At 45.1% G+C, this 25,695-nt stretch overlaps 1 protein-coding gene across 4 annotated transcripts in view; it reads left to right on the top strand.

Annotated features, from left to right (window-relative positions):
* Positions 1-25,695, top strand: part of RAVER2 (ribonucleoprotein, PTB binding 2) — a 418,859-nt gene that overhangs the window by 295,739 nt on the left and 97,425 nt on the right. For all 4 annotated transcript variants that reach the window (XM_085602376.1, XM_085602379.1, XM_085602377.1 and 1 more), the window contains exon 10: positions 14,178-14,271. In XM_085602376.1, the coding sequence (XP_085458502.1) occupies positions 14,178-14,271 (94 nt within the window). The remainder of the gene's footprint in view (positions 1-14,177; positions 14,272-25,695) is intronic.

Raw genomic sequence — 25,695 nt, 5'->3', positions numbered from 1 at the left:
CTGAGGAACCGACCACCAAACTCATTCAGCATATTATTGCAGGCTGCTTGAAATGGTGCAGACAAAATTGAACATCTGCATGAGCAGATATGTCCCTGCGCTATCTAGTTCAATTACTTGATATTACAAGTGAACAGGGAAGCCCTCAGTGTAATGGCACTGCGCATTACGCGTTCGCCAGCTGTAGGATGGCTTCACTGATGCATATGGTGTTGGGTATCAAACACCTTGTCTTAATAAATCCCTACTGATGCCAGAAGTGGATTTATTCACACATGCACACAGAGGGCACCTTAGAGATAGCTCCTGAGAACCTACCAACCTTTAGTGTACTGGCTGACTGGTGTAACCCAGCCTACCACCACATATAGGTTTCGGCCCCCTGCAGGTGACACATAATGCTCTCTGAAGGCAGAAACCATCCCTGCTCTGGCCGAAGGTGTTGTCACCTACTTCAAGCAGGATGGCTACTAATCAGCATATCAAGGCAAGAGGCTTCAAAGTCTTCTGCTGCCTTTAATATGCGACCCCGGCTTCCCACAGACAGAGCAAATGTCACCCCCTGTCCAGGGCCCATTTGGCATCAGGACAGGTGGGAAAATTAGTCAGGAGATGTGTTCACTATCAGGTTAGTTACACCTCTAAGGTGGGATACCTGAAGTGAATATGAAAAAGGAGAATTCCATCGTCTTGGTATTTGGTGAAATGAGATACACTGTGTCAGGGTTCTGCTCACTCCCCACCGGAAGTGTTCATATAGGGCGTGTAGGCACTACAATTGTAAGTAGCCCATTGACAACCACCTTAACACCTCCAACTTGAGTATTTAGGTGGCACACACCCCTGACACCAGGAACTCTGATTCTACGGGCACAAGAATAGGACAAAGAAGAGCAAAGAACTGAGGAGCAGCTGCTGACTTGTTGGCACCCAACCCTGCCTTCCTGCATCTGCCTCGACAATTGCGACAAACCAACTTGTCCTGCTGCTGTGCTTCTTCCAAGAACCCTGGTGGACTGCCATTGCTACACAAATTGCCAGCAATCTACCTTTGAGTAAAGGCGCTATTACCCTGCAGCTTGCAGGCAGCAAACTGTGCTTGAGGAGGTCCGATCCATCTCCACACCAAGTGAGAAGAGCCCAGCACCAGCTAGTGCCGTACTGCACCAATACCTGGGGTACCGGACCCCTTGCAGCAACCAAAGCCTGTTTGAGTCCAATCTGGACTCCAATGACTCCAATACCAAGCAATTGTCGAGGGACGTCAGCGCCGCAAAAACCCAATTCAAGACTGGCCCAGCTGTTCGATTTTTGTCTTCTCAAACTGAGACCGACAACTGTGAGTGCCCATGACGCACCAACCCAGCCCCGGTTCCATCAAACTGACTGTGTTTCCTTGCTCCCGGGGCCTTCGTGAACCTTGGGAGCTTTCTGACTTGTCCCCAAATCCCCCTCTGCAGCCTGTGTTTAGGTTGCCCCCTTCTCTCCTTTCTGGTAGCGTGCAAATCTACTAACCTGACCAGCACCTCTGCACCCGGATGTTGAACGGCAGGTAAAGACTAACTTCTGGTCGTTCTTTAAACTTTGTCCCCCTACCACCTTAAGTCCTGAAGGGGACCCTTGGATACCTTTTGCAAGTAATTGTAAGCAGAATATGCTTTTTTCCCCCAGAGAAAAGACTTAACATGTATAGACACATTTAAGTCAACATTTTACTTACCTGTGAAAATGAATATTTGAAAAGTACTTATTTGATAATGAAACTCTTTGTTTTGAAATTTTAGATAAAAATACGTACTATTTTTCTAAATTGGTCACAGATTTATTTTTGTGTGTATCATTATTGCCTCTGTGAGTACAACAAATTATTAGCACTACCCTTTGATAAGCTTAAGCTGCTCGCCCACTGTAGGATGCTCGCTGTGTATATGGTATACCACTAATTGGTTATACTGTGCACAGAGTTCAGAGGTTCTCCAAAAGCGTACAGGGCTCAATGTAAAACCCAAGGTGCTCTATTAGTGGTAGTGTGGGTGGGCAGCCTTAGGCCTAACACAGAGGAGTGTAAGACCTTTAATGCACAACATTGACCAATAACAGACACATGATTCGAAAAAGATCTACACCAATTTTAGAAAAATAAGCTTGATTTGTACTGTATTTTACGACCAAGATCTTTGCAAGAAGGTAAGTACGTTTTTAAATAAAAATGCTTTTCACTTTCAAAAGTCGACACTGTCAGCATAGTTCAGTGTTATCTTAGGGGGGAAAACAATATCGTGGTTAAACAAGTAAGTGTCACACTTACAGTCCCAGCCCTCGGGCCCAAAGATCAGCAAGGGTCAGGTGAGCACCAAAACTGCACCACCAGCAGCACAGGGGCGGCCGGATGCAGAGATCAAAATCGGATTTCGGCCCAATGTGTTTCAATGGAGACTGGGGATGCTCGAAGCCACACTGCTTGCAGGTAAGTAGATCGGTTGCAGGGGCCAAGCTTTGGGGGTTAGGTCAAGCACAAGGGAGGGGTGGGGGGGATCACAATGCAAGACAAAGCATACAGCACCAGCGGCACAGGGGCGACCGGGTGCAAATTCAGCATTGTCCACCCAATGCTCTTCAGTGAGGGTTCTGTCAAACAGGCTGCAGGCGTAGAGGTTTAGGGGCACCATCAGTTCAGCACACCCAGGCCCAGGACCTTTAGTTCTAGGGATTCCTTTCGACGGCGGAGTCTTCTTACTAGAGCCGGTCATGGTCAAGGGGAGCCCCTGGATTCACACTGCCATTGCTACCGTGGAGATCAGCCAGTGCTGGACTTGAGATCCGGATCGCAGGGGAGACTTGACTGGACAGGTGAGCTACTCTGACTCCGGCCGTGGGTAGGAGACATGGATCTGCCTGGATCCAGGCTCCTTGGAGTTGGATTCTACTGGACAGGGCCACTGTCCTCGGGAGATTGGAGTCTTTTTCGTAGACAGAAGTCCTCCCAAGGTATTCAGAGGTCACTGGCTGCAAAACAGGTCGCATGTTTGTTGGAGCTGGAGACAAGCTGGTAGGGTTTGAGCCAAGGCAGTTGTCTTCGGTCTTCTCTGCAGAGATGTTTTCTTTTTTCTTAGGTCATCGTAGATCTAGTTTCCATGTCTGGGAGAGTTACCTAAATACTAATTTTAGGGGCGCTTTAGGGGAGTGTACCAGGTAGAGCCAATGGGCACCTTACCTGGGGTGACTATGCCCTCTATTATGCCACTCTCCTATAGGAGGGGGCATAGACCTAGTCCTGATTGTAGGGTTCCCCCCATCATCAAAATGGCATGGAATGAAAGATGTGCTTCACCTCGCCTCCCCACCTTAGAGGGTGGAGTTGGCAGAGGTGGGCACACCTATTCTTCTAGGTTTTCACGCCCAATATGTTGGCGTAATCGGGGGCTGCCATCTGCTGCTACCAGCAGAGGCTGGGGATCACATTACAAAGGCAGCAGGACTTTAGAGCTTCCCCTTCAAGCACTGGCCCATCCTGGGAAAGGAGGTGTGACACCTCTGCCTAGGATGTGCATTGTTTCTGGTCCCAGAGAGCAGGGGCTCTCAACCCAGGGGTCCAGAAACATGTCTGTGTGTGGCAGGCTGCCTAAAGCCAGTCGGTGCCCTCACCGGGTTGGTGGGTTTTCAGGGGGCACCTCTGAGGTGCCCTCTGAGTACGTGGTGTAATAAATCTCACCCCGGATTTATTACAAGTAGTTGTTTGGTACCAAACACTCCTGGTTTCAGTGAAGCTATCAAGGTGCTGTGCAAAGCGAGTTGTCTAGTTTTCAGCCCATATACTCCTTATGGCTTCCCTGGCACTTACAATACTTGAGTCAATTCTTAAATATTGTTGGGGCATATCTACTCATGCAGGTATGCCCTTACCTGGGGTATAGTGCACCCTGCCTTAGGGCTGTAAGCCCTGCTTAAGGGGCGACTTACCTATGCCTACAATCCGTGCTGGCTGGCATGGCACCCAGGGCTGCTCCCATCGTCCTGATTAATGAATGACTGTTTGCATATCCGGAGCATGTTGCCTTGGAGAAACAGGGTTCATAACATTTGCTACACAGCCCTTACAGCCATACTGATCTCCCTCTGGCCACCCAAAAGTCCCTATCTTGCTAACTTCAGACTGTGAGATGTATTGGATGGCACAGGATGCTCAGGACCGAGACACCCCATTAGGGAACGGGAACTGGTTGTGGCAGGTGGTGAATGTAGAGGGCTTTCAATACTGGGACTTTGTAGGTATCACTTTGGTGGTTTCTGGGAGGGGGCAACATGCGTGCTTTTACACACTTCACTAGGGCATAGGATATGCACAGAACACAATTCTAAAGTCATTTACAGCTCCGACATGCACTTGTGATATACTAAGTGCAATTGAAAGGCTTCCCTGAGCATAGCCTGTAGGAGACGAAGATTGTGATATCAAAGTTAGAGAGAAAAGAGATATTGCTAGTATACAGCACTCTGACTAATAGTAGCACAAACCCAATGCCAGCATTAAAAGAAATATAAGAATGAGAGCTAGGCTGCATGGATGATGTCTGGGTAGAAGTAAAGATGACACTCAGACTATTGGTGTCTCTACTAGAATGAGCTTAAATGCCTTTATAGGGTTTATTACTGCCCTACTAGGCTCGGTAAAATAAATCATGACCTGGATCCACACTCCTTAAGATGCAAGGGAGAGCTTGGGAAATTCTACCACATAATATGGAGATGCCCTATACAGCAGTACTGGAAGCCTATCTGTGATGTGCTGACTCAGGAGGCGAGACTTTTGCCTGAGCGAAAGATGGCAATACTGGGAGTGATGGATGAATGGGAGGTTCGCTGTGTATCAGACTGCTGGTGGCCATGCACATTCTTGTTGCTGAAAAAGAAATTGGAAAGGGCCCCTCATGGCTGAGTGGGTGAGAAGTATGGACTACTGTGCTACCACATTTGCGTTATAATCAAGGAGGATGCCCAGGGAAGCATCGGAAATTGGTGAGTGTACTTATCTGAACTAGATAAGTGACCGAATTAATGGCCATTGGTGTGCATGCACATGTGACATCTGTATAGAGTGTTCGATTATGTGTATGTTATATGCAAATAAAAGACAATAAAGGTGTTTTTAATAAAATTATTGATCAGGAGGTCTTCATCTCAGAAACTACTGATTGCCGTTGTGATTTTTCTGATGGTGGTGGCAGCCACATCGTTTATGATATGGCCAGTGGACTACTAGCCTGCACTATAGGTCTTGACTAGAGGTTCAAAGTGCAGCATCTCTGGAACTGCTTTACAAGAAAGAGGATTCCAAAAGTTCAGAATCGGAGCGACCCACTCCATCTGAGGGGACAAGTACTCCAATGTCTCGATTTTTCAAAACTCCCAAGGGAAGTGCAGAGAAAAGAACACACACCTGATTGTTACCGGGCAAGTCCTGTACGGTGCAGACTCTCACCCTTCGTAATCTTTAAAGGTTATGGAGCAACTTGTTGACCCAGTTTTTGAACAGATCACTGGGACACACTTGTGGCACCCTTCATTCATTGAGACGTCCTCTTTCGTGATCCCTTCAGCCAAATGAGCTGTTGCTGTCTATAGTGGATGGGGGTCACTCCCTCCCGGAAAAAGCTCAATCCAGCTCAGTGAAGGTACAGTTTCCTTCTCACCACAGGCCAGCTGCAAGGCAGCTCTGCAGAGTTTCCAGACGGCTATAATTTTCCTGAGGGCCTATCAAAACCAGGAGCTCTACACCCTTCAAATCTCTATTGATCCCCCCCCCCCCCCCCCTCCCCCCCCCCCTCTTCATCGCCACCATTCAGACTGGTTCTAGTCGACTTGGGTGAAATGTGAAATAACTTTAGATGAGGGGGCTATTTCCAATGGGATGCACATTTTGGACAGGAAAGGGTGGGTGATAGGTTTCAATCTAGTCGAGGAGCTGTGGATACACCAGAGGATCGGACTAGCTATTCTTCCACCCCAAAATGGAGACTACTATTAAGGAGAGGGAGAACAAGCGGTATTTAGGTGCCACCGGCCCAATATCCAAAATGCACATTGGCAGCCCATCACAAAGGCGGCCACTGTCTTGAGTAGTACACCCACGTAGATTAGTGAGGCCCATCATTCACTCATACAGGCACATGTGAAACCGTACTGGATCACATCTATCCACCCACCCACCCACCATATATCTCTCCGACTTCATGAAGGGCAAGAACCCTCAATTAAAAGATTTCACTTCGAGGTGAGCAGTCCTCTCACCGTGTACAGATAAACATGTCTGTGCCCTAGACTAAGACTCATACTGCTACCACTATTAGTGCATACTTAGCCCCAGCAAATAGAAATAGTCACTCTAATAAAGAGGGGTATAATTAGGATGCACAATTGACAGCAGAGCCCATGTGGCAAGTCATTAAACCGGGGACCCCATTGGACTTCAATGCATTTTGAGCTCTTGGGTGAAAAAGAACATATGACCGGACAGAAAACTTACAAGGACAGGGCAGTGCAGCTTCACAAAGAAATGTTTGGGGACTCTGCCCCAAAAGAGCAAATATGTAACCCAGATGTTAGACCCTGCAAAGTAATTACTACCGTACTTACCGCTAACTTGATTTTCCTCCATAGGATAACATTGCCTGGTTTTTGCCAGAAATTCTTCCAAGTGTCGATTTTTGACACTTACAAATATTCCTTAAAAATCGCCTGTATAACAAAAACACTTTCTTCCAACTGTTTATAGGAGATGCACCAGTGCTGGGATCCAGGATACAACACTAAGTTAGAAAAAGTAATGATAACCCCACTTACCTGCTATGTGAATTTCCTCCCATAAGTTAACATTGGTGATTATATGTGAAAAAGTTTCTGTGAGTCAACTTTTAAAATACAATAATAATCCTTAAAAATCATAACTGTAACCAAAACGTTTTTACTCAACTGTTTCCAGGAAATGTCCCAGGACTGAATCTAGGATCCAGTCCTGTGGTAAAAAAAGTAATATAAAAAGTAATCAATTGCATTTAACTAGAAATTACCATTGAGCTCAATGTATAATTGTGTTGGAAATTGTGTTGCCCAGTGCAACAACTGTATCTATTGCATTCAAAAGTCTGTTGCCTATTGAAAGTATTTATCTAAAGCATCTCATTCTGAGAATGTATATTTTGATACCTATTGTTGGTTCTAAAATAAAACAACCATATATTTTTATATACAAACCATTGGCCTAGAGTTCAGTTCTTGAGTGTGTGAGACCATTTGCTGTCTGAGTGTGTACAACAAATGCTTTACACTGTCCTCTGATACTGCCTTACTGCTCGACCAAGCTACCACTTTAGAGAGTAAGGTTATATCTAACTATAGCCTCTGCCAAACCTCTGTGGACTGTGGACTCTGTGCACACTGTACCTATTTGGGAACAGTATATACAGAGCCACTTTCTTACACCAGATTGTTCTGTGATGTGGTCCATCATCTGTCTAATCCCACATATCACATAATTCAGTCTCTTTATGTTAACACAAGTTGAAGACAGAGTCTGAACACACTCCTCCCTCTGTATTAGTTTTGATATCATTCATTCCCACCCATTGTAAGCACTCACTGTGTGAAGGTTGTTTGGCAATCCAACACATATGGGATCCTTGTAAATCGCATCGTTCTGATATTTATTAAATCAGATTTAAGGCTAAAATGAGTTTTGCAGCGTGAATCTTTCTGGATTCACTATGCTGTGCATTATTCCGACATCTTGTGGTTGGGTCTGGAATCGTAGTATTTTCTCTTTTTTTTTTTTTTTGTTCGGGGCTCAGGTGTGCAGCGACGTCCCACCATTTGGTGTCCTTTGTGACGTCGGCGCGCTTCCAGCGGAAGCTCCCACCTTAGGTCGCTATCTTCAGATTCTTTTTTCCGCCGTTGGGTCTGGATCGTTACCAAAGAGATCCAGAGTTTTGGAAGAGGAATCAAGGAAAATCGAACAAAATCGACACCGGACTACAGGTCAGGTACCCGGAGCGACGAGGGAGAGGCTTTGCTACCAAAATCTCGACGTTCGACGGAGGATGCGCTGGCAGAGGGCACCCTGAGCGCGACGATGGACAAAACACCGTTCAAGTTTTGCACTAATTGCCACCACAAGTACGCCCAGAAGGATCAGCATCCAGTCTGCAACCTCTGCCTGCCGCTCGACCACAGCAGCGAAGACTGCAACGCCTGCACGCCGTTTACACCGAAGACCCTCAGAGTAAGGGAGAGGCAGAGAAGGGTGAACCACAACATGCAAGGCCAGGGGCCACCTCCATCGCTCCGAGACTTGGGTCTCTCCAGTGGAGAGGAGGACAATATCGCCGAAGGACCAGAAGAGGTCGTCGAGATCCATAAGAAGACGTTGAAAGAGGTAAGGGAGTAGTCGACCCCTAAACACTCAGGCGACACTCGAAAGGGTTTAGCAAAAGCCCCGAGCGACACTCACAGAAGTGAAGCAAAGTCCTCGAAGGGAGCTCTGCCGTCGAAACACTCAACGAAAGCAACAGCTACCATGGACAGTCAACCGAGTGGATCCTTCAAAAAGGATTCCCAATCAGCGAAAGCCCTCGAGAAACAAAGTTCGTCGAAGGTTGCCCTCGAAAAGGACACCTCGGTGCCGAGAAAACAAGGGCAGACTTCGACGTCGACAGCCATGAAAGGAAGCGCTCCAGCCCTCGAAGCCGAACACGCCACCGAGATGGAGAGGAAGAAGAGGAGGCTCGAGGCCGAAATGGCGAGCATCATTTAACGGAAAAAGGACTTCGACGAGAAGATAAGCCAATACACCATCCCGTCGAAGGAGACCACGCGCAACCGCCGAAAACCCCCGAACCAATCGAGGAAATCTGGGACGAAGACTACTATTTCGAGGGAGAAGGCGAGGAAGACCTTCAATCCTCGGAGGCGCAAGACATGGATTGGCAAGATCTTGACAGAGAATCGCCGGAAGAGGGTGTAGACACGTATCCTTCGAGGCCCTCGCCGCCAGACGGCATAGGGGTCTACAACATGGCTGTACAGAAGGCTGCACAGACTTATGGGGTGAAAATGGAGGAAGAGAAGCCGAAATCATGTTTCCTCCTAGAAACTCTACTGCCTCAGCAAACTAAGAGCCAATTCCTGCCCATGCTCACCAGTGTGCTGGATCAGGGAAGAGAGGCCTTAAAGGAGCCTGCAACATGCAAGCGGTGACCCCCAGGACTGAGAAGAAATACAAACATTCTTCACAGGACCCTGCATACATCAAAGGTTCAGTGCCAGTCGACTCCATTATTGCAGCAACGGCTAGGAAGAGGGCCAATGTACCCACTAATGCCGGACCACCTCCAGACAAAGAGAGTAGGAGGATGGACATCACAGGGAGGAAAGTGGAGAGAAATGCGGCAATCCAATGGCGCATCGCTAACTCCAACGCCCTGATCAACAGGCACGCTTACCAACACTGGGATGAAGTAGGACAGCTCCTAAAACATCTACCGGAACAGTACCAGCAAAGAGCGACTCACCTGGTTGAAGAGGGGAAAAGCATGGCGAATACATGCCTAAAATCAGCATTGGATGCGGCAGAAACATCAAGCAGGCTAATGATGATAGGAATGACTGAGAGAAGACACGCATGGCTCAGAATTTCAGGATTCAAGCCAGAGGTGCAGAGCAACATCCTAAACACACCTTTTAATGGAGAGCAACTGTTTGGCGCGCCAGTCGATGACAAGTTGACAAAGCTTAAGAAGGACAACTTAACTGCAAGGTCCATGGGGGCGTTGCAGTTCTGGGGAATGAGAAAGGGGCAAACCCACAGTAGGGGAGGCAACGCACCCTCCACATCGCACAAATCGTTCCAGCAAGGTTACCAAGGGAACAACCAAAGCCAGCAACAGCAGGGACAGCAGCAGCAGAATTGGCAGTGCCAGCCCCGGGGACAGTCCTTTCGAGGGCATAGAAACGGACGAGGATAAACACGGAGAGGAGGACAGCAGCCCTCAACCAAGTGACTTCATCAAAGAAAAATACCCCCACCCCAGCAACACCTCGGGGTGGGCGGAAGGACATAAAGGGAAACTCCAGCCAAAAGTTCAATGACAAACAGCACCTCGAACACTCAACACCGGTAGGGGGAAGAATAAGAGACTTCATCCAGGAATGGAGAAAAGTCACATCAGACAAATGGATACTAAACATCATACAATACGAATATTGTAAAGAGTTAGAAAGACAGCCTCCGAACAGAAAACCAAGAAACAGGGAACACTCAGCAAACGAACTCTCGCTCTTGCAGCTAGAAGCACAAGAACTGCTCAGCAAGGAGGCAATAGAGGTGGTACCAAAGGAACAAAGGGGTTTACTCAACCTACTTCCTAGTGCCAAAAGTGGACGAGACACTAAGACCTATCCTAGATCTAAGGTTCCTGAACAAATTCATAAGAACACAAAGGTTCAAGATGTCTTCCCTACAAGAGGTAATACCACAAATACAGCAAGGAGAATTCATGGCTACTATAGATTTAAAGGATGCATACTTACACATCCCCATCAACCACAAACACAAGCACCTGCTGAGGTTTGTGATCAATCAAAGCCACTACCAGTTCAAGGTACTGGCATTCAGCCTCAAATCGGCACCAAGGGTGTTTACAAAATGCCTAGCAGCTGTCGCAGCACAGCTACGAAGGCAAGGGATACACATATACCCCTATCGCGACGACTGGCTCGTAAAGGCAAGTTCGTACGACCAGTGCAGACTGCACATCCAGCAGGTCATACTAACACTAACAAGACTGGGTTTCTCAATCCATTGGCAGAAATAGTCAACAGAACCAGAGTAGATCAAGATATTCTTAGGGGCAGAGTTCGACACCATTCAGGCCAAGGTGTTCCCCAGCAGGAAGAGAACATTGGCAATACTGAAGGAAACACGTCATTACCGCAAGGGGCAAGTTCTGACAGTGAGGACGGCGAGCAAACTGATGGAAATGATGGCGTCATGCATCCACCTAGTCCCAAATATTCGACTGCACATGAGACCATTCCAGGAATGGATCCAGCAGCAATGGTCACAGGCCACAGGGAGTTGGGAAGATCTTGTGGTTGTCACGCACGCAGTACATCAGGAAATAGCATGGTGGAAGAAGGAAAACTTATCACAGGGGAAGCCATTCACACAACTAACTCCAACAGTGACCATCACAACGGACGCCTCCCAGCTGGGGTGGGGCGCAGACATGAACAAGCTTAAGGTGAGGGGTCTATGGTCGCAGCAGGATGCTGTCAGACACATCAACTACCTGGAACTAAAGACTGTATTCCTAGCCTTAAAAGCCTTTCAGAAAGAGCTGTACGGGAACAGGGTGTTGGTCCAAACAGACAACACAACCACCATGTTCTACATCAACAAATAAGGAGGAACACAATCAGTACCATTATCGGGGTTAGCACAGGAAATTTGGAGACGGGCCATTCCACTGAAAATAGACCTACTAGCAATAGATCTCCAAGGAAAGGAAGATGTGGAAGCAGACCGGCTCAGCAGACAGACGTCCGCTTCCCACGAATGAGAGCTCAACCAGCAGGAAATTGAGAGGCTTTTCCAGAAGTGGGGTACTCCACAAATAGACCTATTTGCAACACACCAGAATGCAAAATGCCAACACTTCGCATCCAGGCAACCGGACCACCGTTCCCAAGGGAATGCGCTATGGATAAGTTGGTCAAAGAGCTTTGCATACGCTTTTCCCCCGATACCACTGATACACAGGGTACTCAGCAAATGCAGAATCAGCAACATGACACTGATACTGATAGCAACTCAGTGGGCCAGACAGTCCTGGTTCTCACAGATAGTGGAAAGGGCACAAGAACCAGCACACAGCTTCCCAAGGAGAAGGGACCTGTTAACAATGCAAAACTGAAGGGTGCTTCACCCTGAACCAGAGGGTCTGAGCCTAGCAGACCTAGAATTTGCGCACCTAAAACTACCAGCAAGTACTATGGCAGTACTCAGGGAGGCAAGGAGGCCTACCACAAGAAAGTGCTACATAGCAAAATGGAAGTGGTACTCCCAATGGTGCATCAAGGAGAAACTACAACGGAAGGTCACAACAGTACTAAAGTACTTAACACACCTGCTACAAAGCCGATTAAGCTACACATCCCTGAGAGTGCACTTGGCTGCGGTGGTGGCCTACACAAGAGGACAAAACTGGGAAAGGTTTCTTCACCTCTCAAGTGGTGAAGAGACTCCTGGAAGGGGCCAAGAGAATCCCCCCCGCCCCCCAAAAGAGGATGCCAGCACCGGCATGGAACCTCAACGTAGTGCTAACTCAACTGATGAAGGCACCCTTTGAACCTATTAACAAGGCTACACTGCACATGCTCACGATAAAGACGGCCTTCTTAGCGGAGATCGCGTCACTACGAAGAGTAAGTGAGTTGCAAGCGCTCACTCTCCAAGAGCCCTACTTACAAATACACAAGGACAGGATTGTAATGAGGACGGTCCTACACTGCATGCCAAAGGTGGTGTCAAGGTTCCATATCAACCAAACAATCCAGATACCAAGTTTTTTCCAAAAACCGACCACAAAAACAGAAAGGGCTCTGCACACACTAGACGCCAGGAGGGCTGTAATGCACTATATAGAGAGAACAAAGGAAGTCAGGAAAACAAAACAGTTATTTGTCTCCTTCGCAAGCAGTTTTCTGGGACGGCCAGTCACAAAGAATACCATTGCACGATGGATTGCGCAGACAGTTCAACTCTGCCACAAACAGGCAGGACAACAGTTACAAGGAGCAGCTCAAGCTCACTCAACAAGGAAGAAAGGAGCAACAATTGTGTTTCTAGCGAACACACGTAGCCAAGACATTTGCCAAGCGGCAACATGGTCTTCAGTGCATACGTTCACCAAGCACTACTGTGTGGATATTCAAATGAACAAAGAAGCACAAGTGGGACAGAAGGTCTTACAACACATATTCAGTAACCAATGCTCATCTTCCACCCAGCCACCACAATAAGGACAATCCTCTACAAAGTCTATGCATAGCATAGTGAATCCAGAAAGATTCACGCTGCAAAACGTATAGTTTACCTGTCGGTGTAGTTTTTCTGCTTGAAGACTTACTGGATTCACTAGCGAACCCACCCTCCTCCACCAGAAAAATGAGACGGGAGATAAAGGGTTGAGGATAAACAAGACTTTACAAAATAACAGAAAAACAGGATTAACACAAGAAGAGAAAAAAGAATCCGAAGATGGCGATCAAAGGTTGGAGCTTCTGCAGGACCAACGTTACGAAGGACACCAAATGGTGGGACGTCGTCGCCCACCTGGGCCACGAAAAAAGAAAAAGAGAGAGAGAAAATACTATGATTCCGGACCCAACCACAAGATGGAGGAATAATGCACAGCATAGTGACTCCAGAAAGTCTTCAGGCTGCAAAACTACATCAACAGGTAAGAAACTATACGTTTCTCCCATATCTCATAATTGATATCCCTATACTTCAGGAGGGAACTTGTTGAAAAGCTTTTGGGTAGCCATTAGGTGGCTAGACAATTCATAAATACATTTCATAAATACATTGGTTACCATGTCGAGCTCCTCTGCTTTGGGAAACATGAAACTGATGACCTGGAAGGTGGGGTGCCAAACCTAAGCCAAATTTCCTTTAAATCTTTTGCGGTGGGAGGTGCAGGGGTATATCTGCAAAGGTTTTGAAGTGTCACCCTGGGGCAGGTAGCTAGAGGTGTATTATGGCCCTTGGCAATCTTGCAACTTTGCTGTCTTTCCATGCCCAAGTTCAGATTGGTTTTTCTGGGGTGTCATATAAAAGAATTCCTAACGTGTTTTTTTGCAGAATGTTGAGAGTAATAGGAGCTGCATTATGTCTTTCTTTATAACTGCGTTCTCAAGTTGCACTACTGTGCACCTTGCTGAGGCATGTGTGAGAAAAACACTGAAAAAACATTTACTCCTTGTTCTTGCATCATTGATTTGTGAATGCAATAACTAAATAAATGATGTCACTATTAATTATTTGCAAACTAGCTACAGCCTTTTGTGTCCTCTTAGTTTTGTATGTAACCGTGTGCTCAAAGAATGTTATACTTTTACAGGGTTCACTACTTGGAGAGCCGCCAAAAGATTTCAGACTTAGTACTAATCCATTCCTGAACTTGTCAAGTGTGCTAACCAACACAAGTCTACCAAGTAAGCATTGAAATTGAACCATTCATTGGTGGTTGGAGTTACCGCTGTGACATGTCTGTTACGTTTATAATATTGTATACTTTAAATTAACACCACTGGTTGATTATTTATAGGTTTTGTACAGCAGCGACCATGTTATGCAGCATTCTCTTTAAGAGTAGTTTTTCCTGAACTGTTCAGATGATACAGAATCAGTTGAGTGTTGCCCAGTCAAATTGGTTGTCTGAAGAGCAGATCTGTCTTGCAAGAATGTTCACTGTGTGAGGTGGTTGAATGGCAAACTGACCCTGACGCAGATTTTCTGGACTCAAAGGCCCAGTCCTTCCTAATGTGAGGTGCTGCTATATGCCTTTTTATCCACTAAACAATTCTGTCATGTGGGTTATTTTTTTTAAATTATTTTTTTATGATAGTTTGGTTGTTATTAGTAAGTGGCAATGTTAAGTTTATCCAACAATTCTAGAAAGTTTTTCCAAACATATGTAAACTGATTTTAAAAAAAACAAAAGAAAACCTGATTATTTAGCAGAATGCGAAAATCTCACGAAATCTAATTGTAGTGGACGAATATAAAAAAATATCCTTCAAAATAGTTTTTAGAAATGTATCCAGAAGATGATCACAAAACTTTACAATGTTTTAGAATTGTTAGCTTGCCCCAATTCCACCAGTTGAATGTTAATTCTTTTACTCCTACTTCACAGCAGAAGACTGGCCAGTGTTGTTCCACAACAAACACAAGGAGACATGGTCTGTTGGCTAAGATGCAAACTTTCAAACATGGGGGGCCTTGGTTCTAATCCTTTTTACAGCACTTGACTGAAAATCTTGTGGTTCTGGGTAAATCACGTGGTCTCCCTGTGTTTAAAATTGTAAATATGAATGGAATATATTGCAATTTTAAACGATCTTGTATTACCTCTCAGGTTGCTTTGTTAATGTATAGTACTCAGTTGCTCACTAGCTATATTTCTGCTACATAAATAACAAATGCATCCACAGGCATTCTCTTTGAGTCCTTTTCTTGGGGTCTTGCAACAGTCGTAGGTTGCTGGACAGTATCCGTTTACTCTACTTGACCGCTATAATCCAAGTGCCATCAGTTTTACTGCTCTCCGTTCAGATAACCATGTTACTCCCTTTAGGCACTTGCCTTTCCAAACATAGCTACGTCATGCTTTAAGGCTTATTCTAGAAAGTGGTACAGGTTTGATGGTCAGTTAAAGGAGATAAAAGGAAATAGCACTCCACGACCTAATCTTTTTAAAAGAAGAGTGGCACTTTTAGTTTTAGGATGGCGAACGAGAAATTGTGGATTTTGAAATCTATTGGTATATCTGCAGGGATTCCAAGATCTCTCTGGGGCTGTGAGGAGTCTGGGTGGTAGGTTCGCAGGGTAATCAGAAGTTACTGGGCCTCCATTATGGCAACCAGTGTCTTTTGCTTCTGGTATCTAGGGACTCCTGTGATGCAGATCTGTAAACTGGTAGCCAATTTTGCAGTTTATCACTTTTCTTTTCTTAAGTGAGGTTTAAGAGGGGAGGGGGGGTGTTGCCAAGATGGCGACTGAGTAGGACGTGGAACTCGGTCTCTCCGTCCTGTGGCCGCCCGGCACCCTTAAAAGCATCAATATAGGCGAGGAAGTCAGGACTCGATATTGATCCCTTCCTGGTCTGAGTTGAGCTGGAGGTGCAGTTTTACTGGCCCTCGAGAAATCAGTTTTATTTGGCAGGTCTGTGGTATGTGTCATAGGTGTATGGCGCTTCAGAGAAAGTGCACAAGTTTACCAAATCTCTAATATGACGGTGCTGAAAGGTGTAGAGAAACCACACACTCTACAGATGTAAGCCAAAGCTTAACGTTACTTGTTACTGAAGCCTCCGCACACGTAAACGATATATTTCTCGTTGTCAAATTCATACATGAAAATATGAGTACTTAAAAGACAAATCATACGACAGAATACAGTCTTCTTCTTGTCTTCTTTATTAAGACGGGTTCTGGTGAGGTATCGAGGTTACAGCCATTCACAGCCAACACGTGTTTCGTCGCATCGGGAGTGTACTCCCGCGACTTCCTCAAGGCTGTGCAAACAAACAGATAAATGCCAACTCATACCGTGAAGGTCAATACAGTAATTGAAATCCACAGTAATCAACATTACGTTTAGAATTGCAAGCACAAACAAAGTGAATAATTGCGTGCTGGAAAATTGAATTTCCAAGAGAAAATTAGGAACCCAAAGGGGAATGATGACAAAAAGTCTTGGAAGCAAACCAAACAAATGGAGAGAGAAAAGGCCCGATTGTGATACGACGTGATTGTTTAGTGAAACTACTAATTATGTGAATTAATGATAACATTATTGCCGTCGTGGGAAGTAAACGTCATGCCATCGTTAACCAAACGTGACTGAATAAATTACACCAAAGTGCCGAGGTGGAATATTTACCTCTCTTTGTATTCTTGGAAAATTCTGTTTAAATCAGGAAAATAAATAAGAATAGACTAGTATCAGAAAAAAACTCGAACCTTAAGTTTGATAAGCAAGTCTTAAGGTAAAATTTGGCCAGGACCTACTTTAAATGTGGTTATAATTCCGGCCCACAAGGGGGTCTATGTCCAAAGGTGGGAACGAGGGATTCCACAGATCTGTCAGAGAGGTGTTCGTGTTTGACACTTCTCTATGAAGATAAGAAATAAACGTGTCAAGGTCCAGAAAATCTGTAGTGTAAACCGTAATGCTCAAGACGACACTCAATTTCGTAGCTGAAAACGGGGTCTTTGCCCCTTCCCCCCGTACCCAATACAAAAGACTAATTGTTCCAATAGTTCAACCACAAGCAAAACTACAAAGTATGTAAAATCTTTGTTGGCTAAGTTTACAACTTATGATCTCTAAGTATCTATGTTCAATATATATGGTGAGATTCTTGTCACCATTTCAGATTGACCCGGTATCTCATTCAAGCCGTGAAACGATGCAAAATACAGGCTCCTCACTCCATAACCAAATAGTCCTAGTATCACTTTAGAAGAGTGAATACAACAAACCACCGAACCGCTTGAGTACTGTTCTCTCATTCCACCATCCTGTATTAAACATAGCTTTACCCTTACCTGGCGTGTTTCTACAATTCATGCGCCCTCGTCCTCACAACAGTCCGCTAAATGCAAACGTTGGGTCCGCCGAGTGTGGCAACCCGTACTCCGAGTGTTTGTTCCACGTGACGAGGGTCAGAACACGAATATATCCGGGTTCGCTCGTCATCATGTGCGTCATTGCAAATGACATAGAGAACAGACTCTATGTTATTCTACTGCCTCCCATCTTTCGTATTGGGATCTGGGGCTTATGAATGCTTAGTCGCTTCACTACTATTAATTCTCTCTTTATATTTAGTCCCTTTCGTATGTAATATGTAACATAATTCAATATTGACCAAAATAAATCTGTGGTTTATATATACCAAAATCGAGTGAGGTGTCGAATATTGTCGTTCCAGTGGTCCTCAATTAGATATTCACCAATTGAGATCTGTAGATGCCTCAATTGGCCTGTTATGAAGTCAAAGGCGGTCAAGACTTATATTCTAGTCGGATTATGGACGTGACGTGTGCGTGAGTCGGCTATATTAGTGCCGGTCGATAATTTTCTTAAAAGTAAGTGTCCTTAGGTCTCTCCACAAGTTAGGTCGATAACTCATTTGATTAATACGCAAATTCAGCAGTAGGACATAGAAATGTTTGACTATGTCCAAAATATTTAAACAAGTAGAAGAAGAACAAAGGGTATTAATATATTCCTGCGTCTGGAAATACACACACAAAAAGAACATAAACATTTAGAGTCATGGTGAAGTAAGTGTAAATGTAACCTTGCGTGACACAGTTAACATCGAATTACTCAGCTAAGCGTACACAATACGTCATTGTGTATAAGTATATAGTATGAAGTAAAATATTTAAGAGTGAAGTAAATAGAAAGATAACCTTGCGCGCCACATTTGTTATTTAATAATTTAAACTAAACATACACAGTTCGCCATTCTGTTAGTGTAATCATGTGTTTTGTTTATAGTCTCAGCTGCTTAACAGTGGTAGTCAGTTCTGTCTATCTGCCCAAGAAGTAATGGAGCTCATGGTCGATGTTCAAACCACATTCAGTACTCCTCATTTTTAAAATCCATAATGCCTCCTTGCGTCTCAATGTCAGTTCCCTATTACCACCCCGGGGGTGTCTGGGTATGTAGTCAATCCCATATAATTCAAAACGTTTCATAGTTGTTTGTTTAGAGCAGATAGACATATGAGCAGCTATGGGGTATCTCATATCCCCATTCTTAACTGCTCTCATGTGTTCTCCGATCCTGTCTCGTAGTGGCCTGATGGTACTGCCAATGTATTTTTCCCACATTTGCACTCTATAGCATAAATCACGAATTTGGTGAGACATGTGATGTTGGTCTTGATTTTGTAAGTCTTGCCACCCGGGCCCTGAAATTCTGTAATTCTAGCGTGTGCCCATTTGCAAGCTGTGCATCTTCCACAACCAGAAAAACCACATGAATATGTGGTCAACCAGTTGTCTGTGTTCCTGGGTGTGGGATAGCTCGGACTTAAAATATTCTTAAGTGAGATGCCCCGTCTAAAAGTTATGTCTGGTTTGTCATTGATGTAATCGCTGAGTGATCTATCAGCCTTCAGTAAGTGCCAATGTTTAGTGAGACTTCGTCTCAAGATCCCAGACCAGTCGTTAAATCTCTTAAGGGTACTCCTCTTGTGTGTTTCAAAGTCAGTGTTGGTGCTACAATTCCGTCTCACCCTAACTAGTTCTCCATATGGGATCGACCCATCTAGAAAGAAAATTTCCTTTCTAGATGTGGAATTTTATGTGGAGGACGGATGCTTACAGAGCAGACTATTCAGAAAAGCAACAGCATGTAACTCTGTACTCCATGCATCCAGCTCACATCCACAACATCAAATTCGGTCGATCCCATATGGAGAACTAGTTAGGGTGAGACGGAATTGTAGCACCAACACTGACTTTGAAACACACAAGAGGAGTACCCTTAAGAGATTTAAGAATCGTGGGTACAATCAGGAGGTCTTGAAAAGGGCTGAGCGGAGGATTGACACAATTACTAGGGTAGACACTCTGAAAGAAAAAACGGTGGCGACCAAACAGGACAATAAGATCAGACTGGTGACAAGCTACAACGACTGGTCTGGGATCTTGAGACGAAGTCTCACTAAACATTGACACTTACTGAAGGCTGATAGATCACTCAGCGATTACATCAATGACAAACCAGACATAACTTTTAGACGGGGCATCTCACTTAAGAATATTTTAAGTCCGAGCTATCCCACACCCAGGAACACAGACAACTGGTTGACCACATATTCATGTGGTTTTTCTGGTTGTGGAAGATGCACAGCTTGCAAATGGGCACACGCTAGAATTACAGAATTTCAGGGCCCGGGTGGCAAGACTTACAAAATCAGGACCAACATCACATGTCTCACCAAATTCGTGATTTATGCTATAAGAGTGCAAATGTGGGAAAAAATACATTGGCAGTACCATCAGGCCACTACGAGACAGGATCGGAGAACACATGAGAGCAGTTAAGAATGGGGATATGAGATACCCCATAGCTGCTCATATGTCTATCTGCTCTAAACAAACAACTATGAAACGTTTTGAATTCTATGGGATTGACTACATACCCAGACACCCCCGGGGTGGTAATAGGGAACTGACACTGAGACGCAAGGAGGCATTATGGATTTTAAAAATGAGGAGTACTGAATGTGGTTTGAACATCGACCATGAGCTCCATTACTTCTTGGGCAGATAGACAGAACTGACTACCACTGTTAAGCAGCTGAGACTATAAACAAAACACATGATTACACTAACAGAATGGCGAACTGTGTATGTTTAGTTTAAATTATTAAATAACAAATGTGGCGCGCAAGGTTATCTTTCTATTTACTTCACTCTTAAGTATTTTACTTCATACTATATACTTATACACAATGACGTATTGTGTACGCTTAGCTGAGTAATTCGATGTTAACTGTGTCACGCAAGGTTACATTTACACTTACTTCACCATGACTCTAAATGTTTGTTCTTTTTGTGTGTGTATTTCCAGACGCAGGAATATATTAATACCCTTTGTTCTTCTTCTACTTGTTTAAATATTTTGGACATAGTCAAACATTTCTATGTCCTACTGCTGAATTTGCGTATTAATCAAACGAGTTATCGACCTAACTTGTGGAGAGACCTAAGGACACTTACTCTTTAGAAAATTATCGACCGGCACTAATATAGCCGACTCACGCACACGTCACGTCCATAATCCGACTAGAATATAAGTCGCGACCGCCTTTGACTTCATAACAGGCCAATTGAGGCATCTACAGATCTCAATTGGTGAATATCTAATTGAGGACCACTGGAACGACAATATTCGACACCTCACTCGATTTTGGTATATATAAACCACAGATTTATTTTGGTCAATATTGAATTATGTTACATATTACATACGAAAGGGACTAAATATAAAGAGAGAATTAATAGTAGTGAAGCGACTAAGCATTCATAAGCCCCAGATCCCAATACGAAAGATGGGAGGCAGTAGAATAACATAGAGTCTGTTCTCTATGTCATTTGCAATGACGCACATGATGACGAGCGAACCCGGATATATTCGTGTTCTGACCCTCGTCACGTGGAACAAACACTCGGAGTACGGGTTGCCACACTCGGCGGACCCAACGTTTGCATTTAGCGGACTGTTGTGAAGACGAGGGCCCTTGAATTGTAGAAACACGCCAGGTAAGGGTAAAGCTATGTTTAATACAGGATGGTGGAATGAGAGAACAGTACTCCAAGCGGTTCGGTGGTTTGTTGTATTCACTCTTCTAAAGTGATACTAGGACTATTTGGTTATGGAGTGAGGAGCCTGTATTTTGCATCGTTTCACGGCTTGAATGAGATACCGGGTCAATCTGAAATGGTGACAAGAATCTCACCATATATATTGAACATAGATACTTAGAGATCATAAGTTGTAAACTTAGCCAACGAAGATTTTACATACTTTGTAGTTTTGCTTGTGGTTGAACTATTGGAACAATTAGTCTTTTGTATTGGGTACGGGGGGAAGGGGCAAAGACCCCGTTTTCAGCTACGAAATTGAGTGTCGTCTTGAGCATTACGGTTTACACTACAGATTTTCTGGACCTTGACACGTTTATTTCTTATCTTCATAGAGAAGTGTCAAACACGAACACCTCTCTGACAGATCTGTGGAATCCCTCGTTCCCACCTTTGGACATAGACCCCCTTGTGGGCCGGAATTATAACCACATTTAAAGTAGGTCCTGGCCAAATTTTACCTTAAGACTTGCTTATCAAACTTACGGTTCGAGTTTTTTTTCTGATACTAGTCTATTCTTATTTATTTTCCTGATTTAAACAGAATTTTCCAAGAATACAAAGAGAGGTAAATATTCCACCTCGGCACTTTGGTGTAATTTATTCAGTCACGTTTGGTTAACGATGGCATGACGTTTACTTCCCACGACGGCAATAATGTTATCATTAATTCACATAATTAGTAGTTTCACTAAACAATCACGTCGTATCACAATCGGGCCTTTTCTCTCTCCATTTGTTTGGTTTGCTTCCAAGACTTTTTGTCATCATTCCCCTTTGGGTTCCTAATTTTCTCTTGGAAATTCAATTTTCCAGCACGCAATTATTCACTTTGTTTGTGCTTGCAATTCTAAACGTAATGTTGATTACTGTGGATTTCAATTACTGTATTGACCTTCACGGTATGAGTTGGCATTTATCTGTTTGTTTGCACAGCCTTGAAGTCGTGGGAGTACACTCCCGATGCGACGAAACACTTGTTGGCTGTGAATGGCTGTAACCTCGATACCTCACCAGAACCCGTCTTAATAAAGAAGACAAGAAGAAGACTGTATTCTGTCGTATGATTTGTCTTTTATGTACTCATATTTTCTTGTATGAATTTGACAACGAGAAATATATCGTTTACGTGTGCTGAGGCTTCAGTAACAAGTAACCTCGAGAAATCAGAGCGGGCCTGCAAAGCTGGGAATAAATCGGTGGCTCACATGCAAGAAAGGGGCGGATTTCTGCCACGCAACTCGCGATTTGAGCTACCTCGAGAGTAGAGGCCCACCTCCTGGCGGGAAGAAAAGCGTGGCGCAGGCAGGCGATCAGCGCGTCAACTGGGCCGTCTGCAGAGCGGGAGTAAAGAGTGGCTGGCCTCGGGACCCGGCAGGAGTGGGGGCAACTCACACGCGGCAGGGAGGAGCAGCGGACCAGCGCCCTAGACATCGGGAGTGGAGGAGTAGTGAAGGAGCCGGGATCCCTGGCACGAATCGTAAGCATCGCCACTTGAAGGTACCGAGAGTTGGGGGATGGGACCAGTTTGTGGAGCTCAGGGAACGGTCAGTACTAGTACCTGGATCCCAGAGCGTGTGGCAGCTACGGAATATTGGAGGAGTGGGGCAGAGCGGAGGGCCTGGGGGTAATCAGCAACAGCAGGGGTCCGAGAGACATTTGTTTAGGTAGCAGGTCACGGTAGAAGGGACCCTGAAGCTCCGATTAAGAGCGAAAAAAGGCAAAGGCCGGAGGGAAAGGCCCCGAACAAAGCAGCGAACAACCAATACCGCTGTAGCATGCGTGGGAGGAAGTAGACCTCCAGGCACAGAGGTTGCGGCGAGGCCCCAGAGCTGAGGTAGGGGCGAAAGGAAGATGTGGGGACATACAGTAGAGCCAGGAGATACCTGAAGGGGCACTAAGAAGCTGGAAAGCAATCCCCCCAGGATTGGACGTCAGTGGTTTCAAAGCATGCCAGGGACTGGATTGCTCTTCAGTCGGCCATTTTTTCGATGAGTATACCCCCTGATGACTTACAGAGAGACCAGACTGCACTTGAGATAGAGTGATCTAGATATACACAGATAAGGCACTGGTTGATGCAGCCCTTAGTAAGAGAAGTACTGCAACGTCCTTTAACCTCATTCAAGAAATGGCTGATTCGCAAAGCCACAGACCGGGGTCTGATTAAATAATTATATGGGCTTCTGGGGGGGAGGGGGGGGGGGGTCTGGAGGATGACTCAAATGCTTTCGCAGCTTAGGTGGGAGAGGGAGGTGGGCAGACAGCTCTCCTCGAAGGAATGGCTGGATGTCTTTTACCGAGCATGGCATCAAATATGGCCAGTACTGAGACCGCAACAAAAATAATCTCATATTGGCATCCAACTCCTGAAAGATTGCACCGGATGAAACCAGAACAAAGTGACATGTGCTCGAGTGGATGTGATACAGAGAGACATTGCTACACATACTTTGGGAGTGTCCCAGGTTGTCGTAATTCTGGGAAGAGCTGTTACACGACATTGATACACACTTTGACATCCAATTGCCTAGGTTCCCCACCTTCACAGTACTTGGTCTCCCTAATCCACTCACTTACCCATTACACTCTAGACGAGGTAGAAACATAGCGTTGGCATTGGGGGGGGGGGGGGCAGCACACCAATCAATATTAGCACTATGGGGAACGGGGAAGATCCCGACTAGACTAAATTGGTTAAACAGGCTTTGGCACATTTTGGGAATGGAACGACTCTCCTTGTCTTTGACGCATCAGGATGATGCATATCAGGAATTATAGAAGCCGTTTCTCCGTTTACTATCACAAGAATTTACCAAACTTACCTGTCCTAAATACTTGCGGCTGTTCCGGCTTACGGCACAAACTGAGAACTCCTGAGTGGGAACATCCATTGGAATGCAGAGTTGTCCTAGATTTTTTCTTTCTTCACTGTAGTTGATATTATCTTGTTTATATACCCAGAACAGGGGGAGGGTGAAGGGACGGGGGGAGGTGATTTGATTCAAACATGAACTGAGTGGTCTGATAAAATGGCATTTAGAATTGAATCATTGTGTATGTAATGTCAGATATTTGGTTTCAATAAAACAGATTTAAACCTAAGTGAGGTATAAGGGTCCAAGGCTTACATAGGGAGGTGCTGCGGTCTAGACACTGGCAAAAAGAACAATTAACACACACACACACCCTGCATACACCACTCACACCACACTCCACACACACCACACTCCCACCATATCAATTTCCCCTTCTGACCAAGTCTAAGAGAATTTACTTTTATTTCCAGTTTGATCGTAAAGGTGAAGAAAATGAGTTCATTTTAAAGAGAAAATTAACATTGAATGAAATGATTTAAAAAAAAAATGCTAGGACTGATGCCCTAAACTGAGAGCCTTCCATTCTGTAAGAGTTCCATAGTAGAACTATTGTAAGCATAATTTATTTAAAAAGGTGTGAGAACGGTACACTGCACAAAAATGGCAGTGTGCAGAATGCACTTTTTCCCCCTAACAAAAACACGACCATAGACTGAGGTATCAGCACATGTCTCTCCTGCTGCTCCTCAGCCCTTACAGGAATTATTTTGCTGTTCTCCCAAAGATCCATTTTCTCTATGGGCAAGCAGAATGCTGCTCCAGGACTTTGCTCATTCATTCCCCTCAAATCATCACAGCAACAAATGACATTCAATAAATCAATGTCTGTGAGAAAGTGCCATCTTTCTTGCATGTTATGCCCCCACTTTTTGCTGAATTGCTGATGTACTTTGACTGAGTGTGCCCTGGGCTCCTGCCAATCAGATGCCCAGGGCCTGTGTTACTTCCCTAAACCTGCATGAAGCCTAAACCCAATTGGCATCTCTGGCCACATGTCAGCCCCTGGTAAATGGTACCTTAGGTACCCATGGCCCTGTGACCAGAGAAGGCCCCTAATGGCTGCAGCACTTACTGTGCCACCCTTAGAGGCCCTGTACCCTGACACACACACACACACTGCCTTTGCAGGCTGAGTGTCTTGTTGCAGAACAAAACAGAGAGTCGACATGGCACACATCCCTGTGTGCCATGCCCACAACACCCACTGCCCTGGCATACATCAGGCACCCCTCTAGCTGGGTGCCCTATGCCAGTGGTGTGGGTACAGGTGCATGAGCCCTGTACCCCTACAGTACCCAGGTCCTGGTGTAAGTGCAGTGCTGCCATTAAGAGTATATGGTGCTGGGAGGTCGTCAACACGAACTCCACAGCAGCATGATGGCAACACTGAAGACTGAAGTTTGGTATCAAACTTCACAGCACATTAAACCCAGTATTTAGGGGCACCCTGAATCTTCCTTCCTCAGATCCCGAATCCAAAACAAGCAAGAAGAACATGAAACAAGAAGACCTGCCGTGCAGCTGCTAACAAGAGGAAGGCACCAACCGATTTGGCCACAGCCCTACAGGCCTGTCGACCCTCGA

This window comes from Triturus cristatus, chromosome 4_2 (genome assembly GCF_964204655.1).
Source record: "Triturus cristatus chromosome 4_2, aTriCri1.1, whole genome shotgun sequence".
In the NCBI taxonomy this organism is placed as follows: Eukaryota; Metazoa; Chordata; class Amphibia; order Caudata; family Salamandridae; genus Triturus; species Triturus cristatus.
The sequence above is the reverse complement of the archived record's forward strand: the minus strand, read 5'-3'. Positions and strand labels throughout refer to the sequence as shown.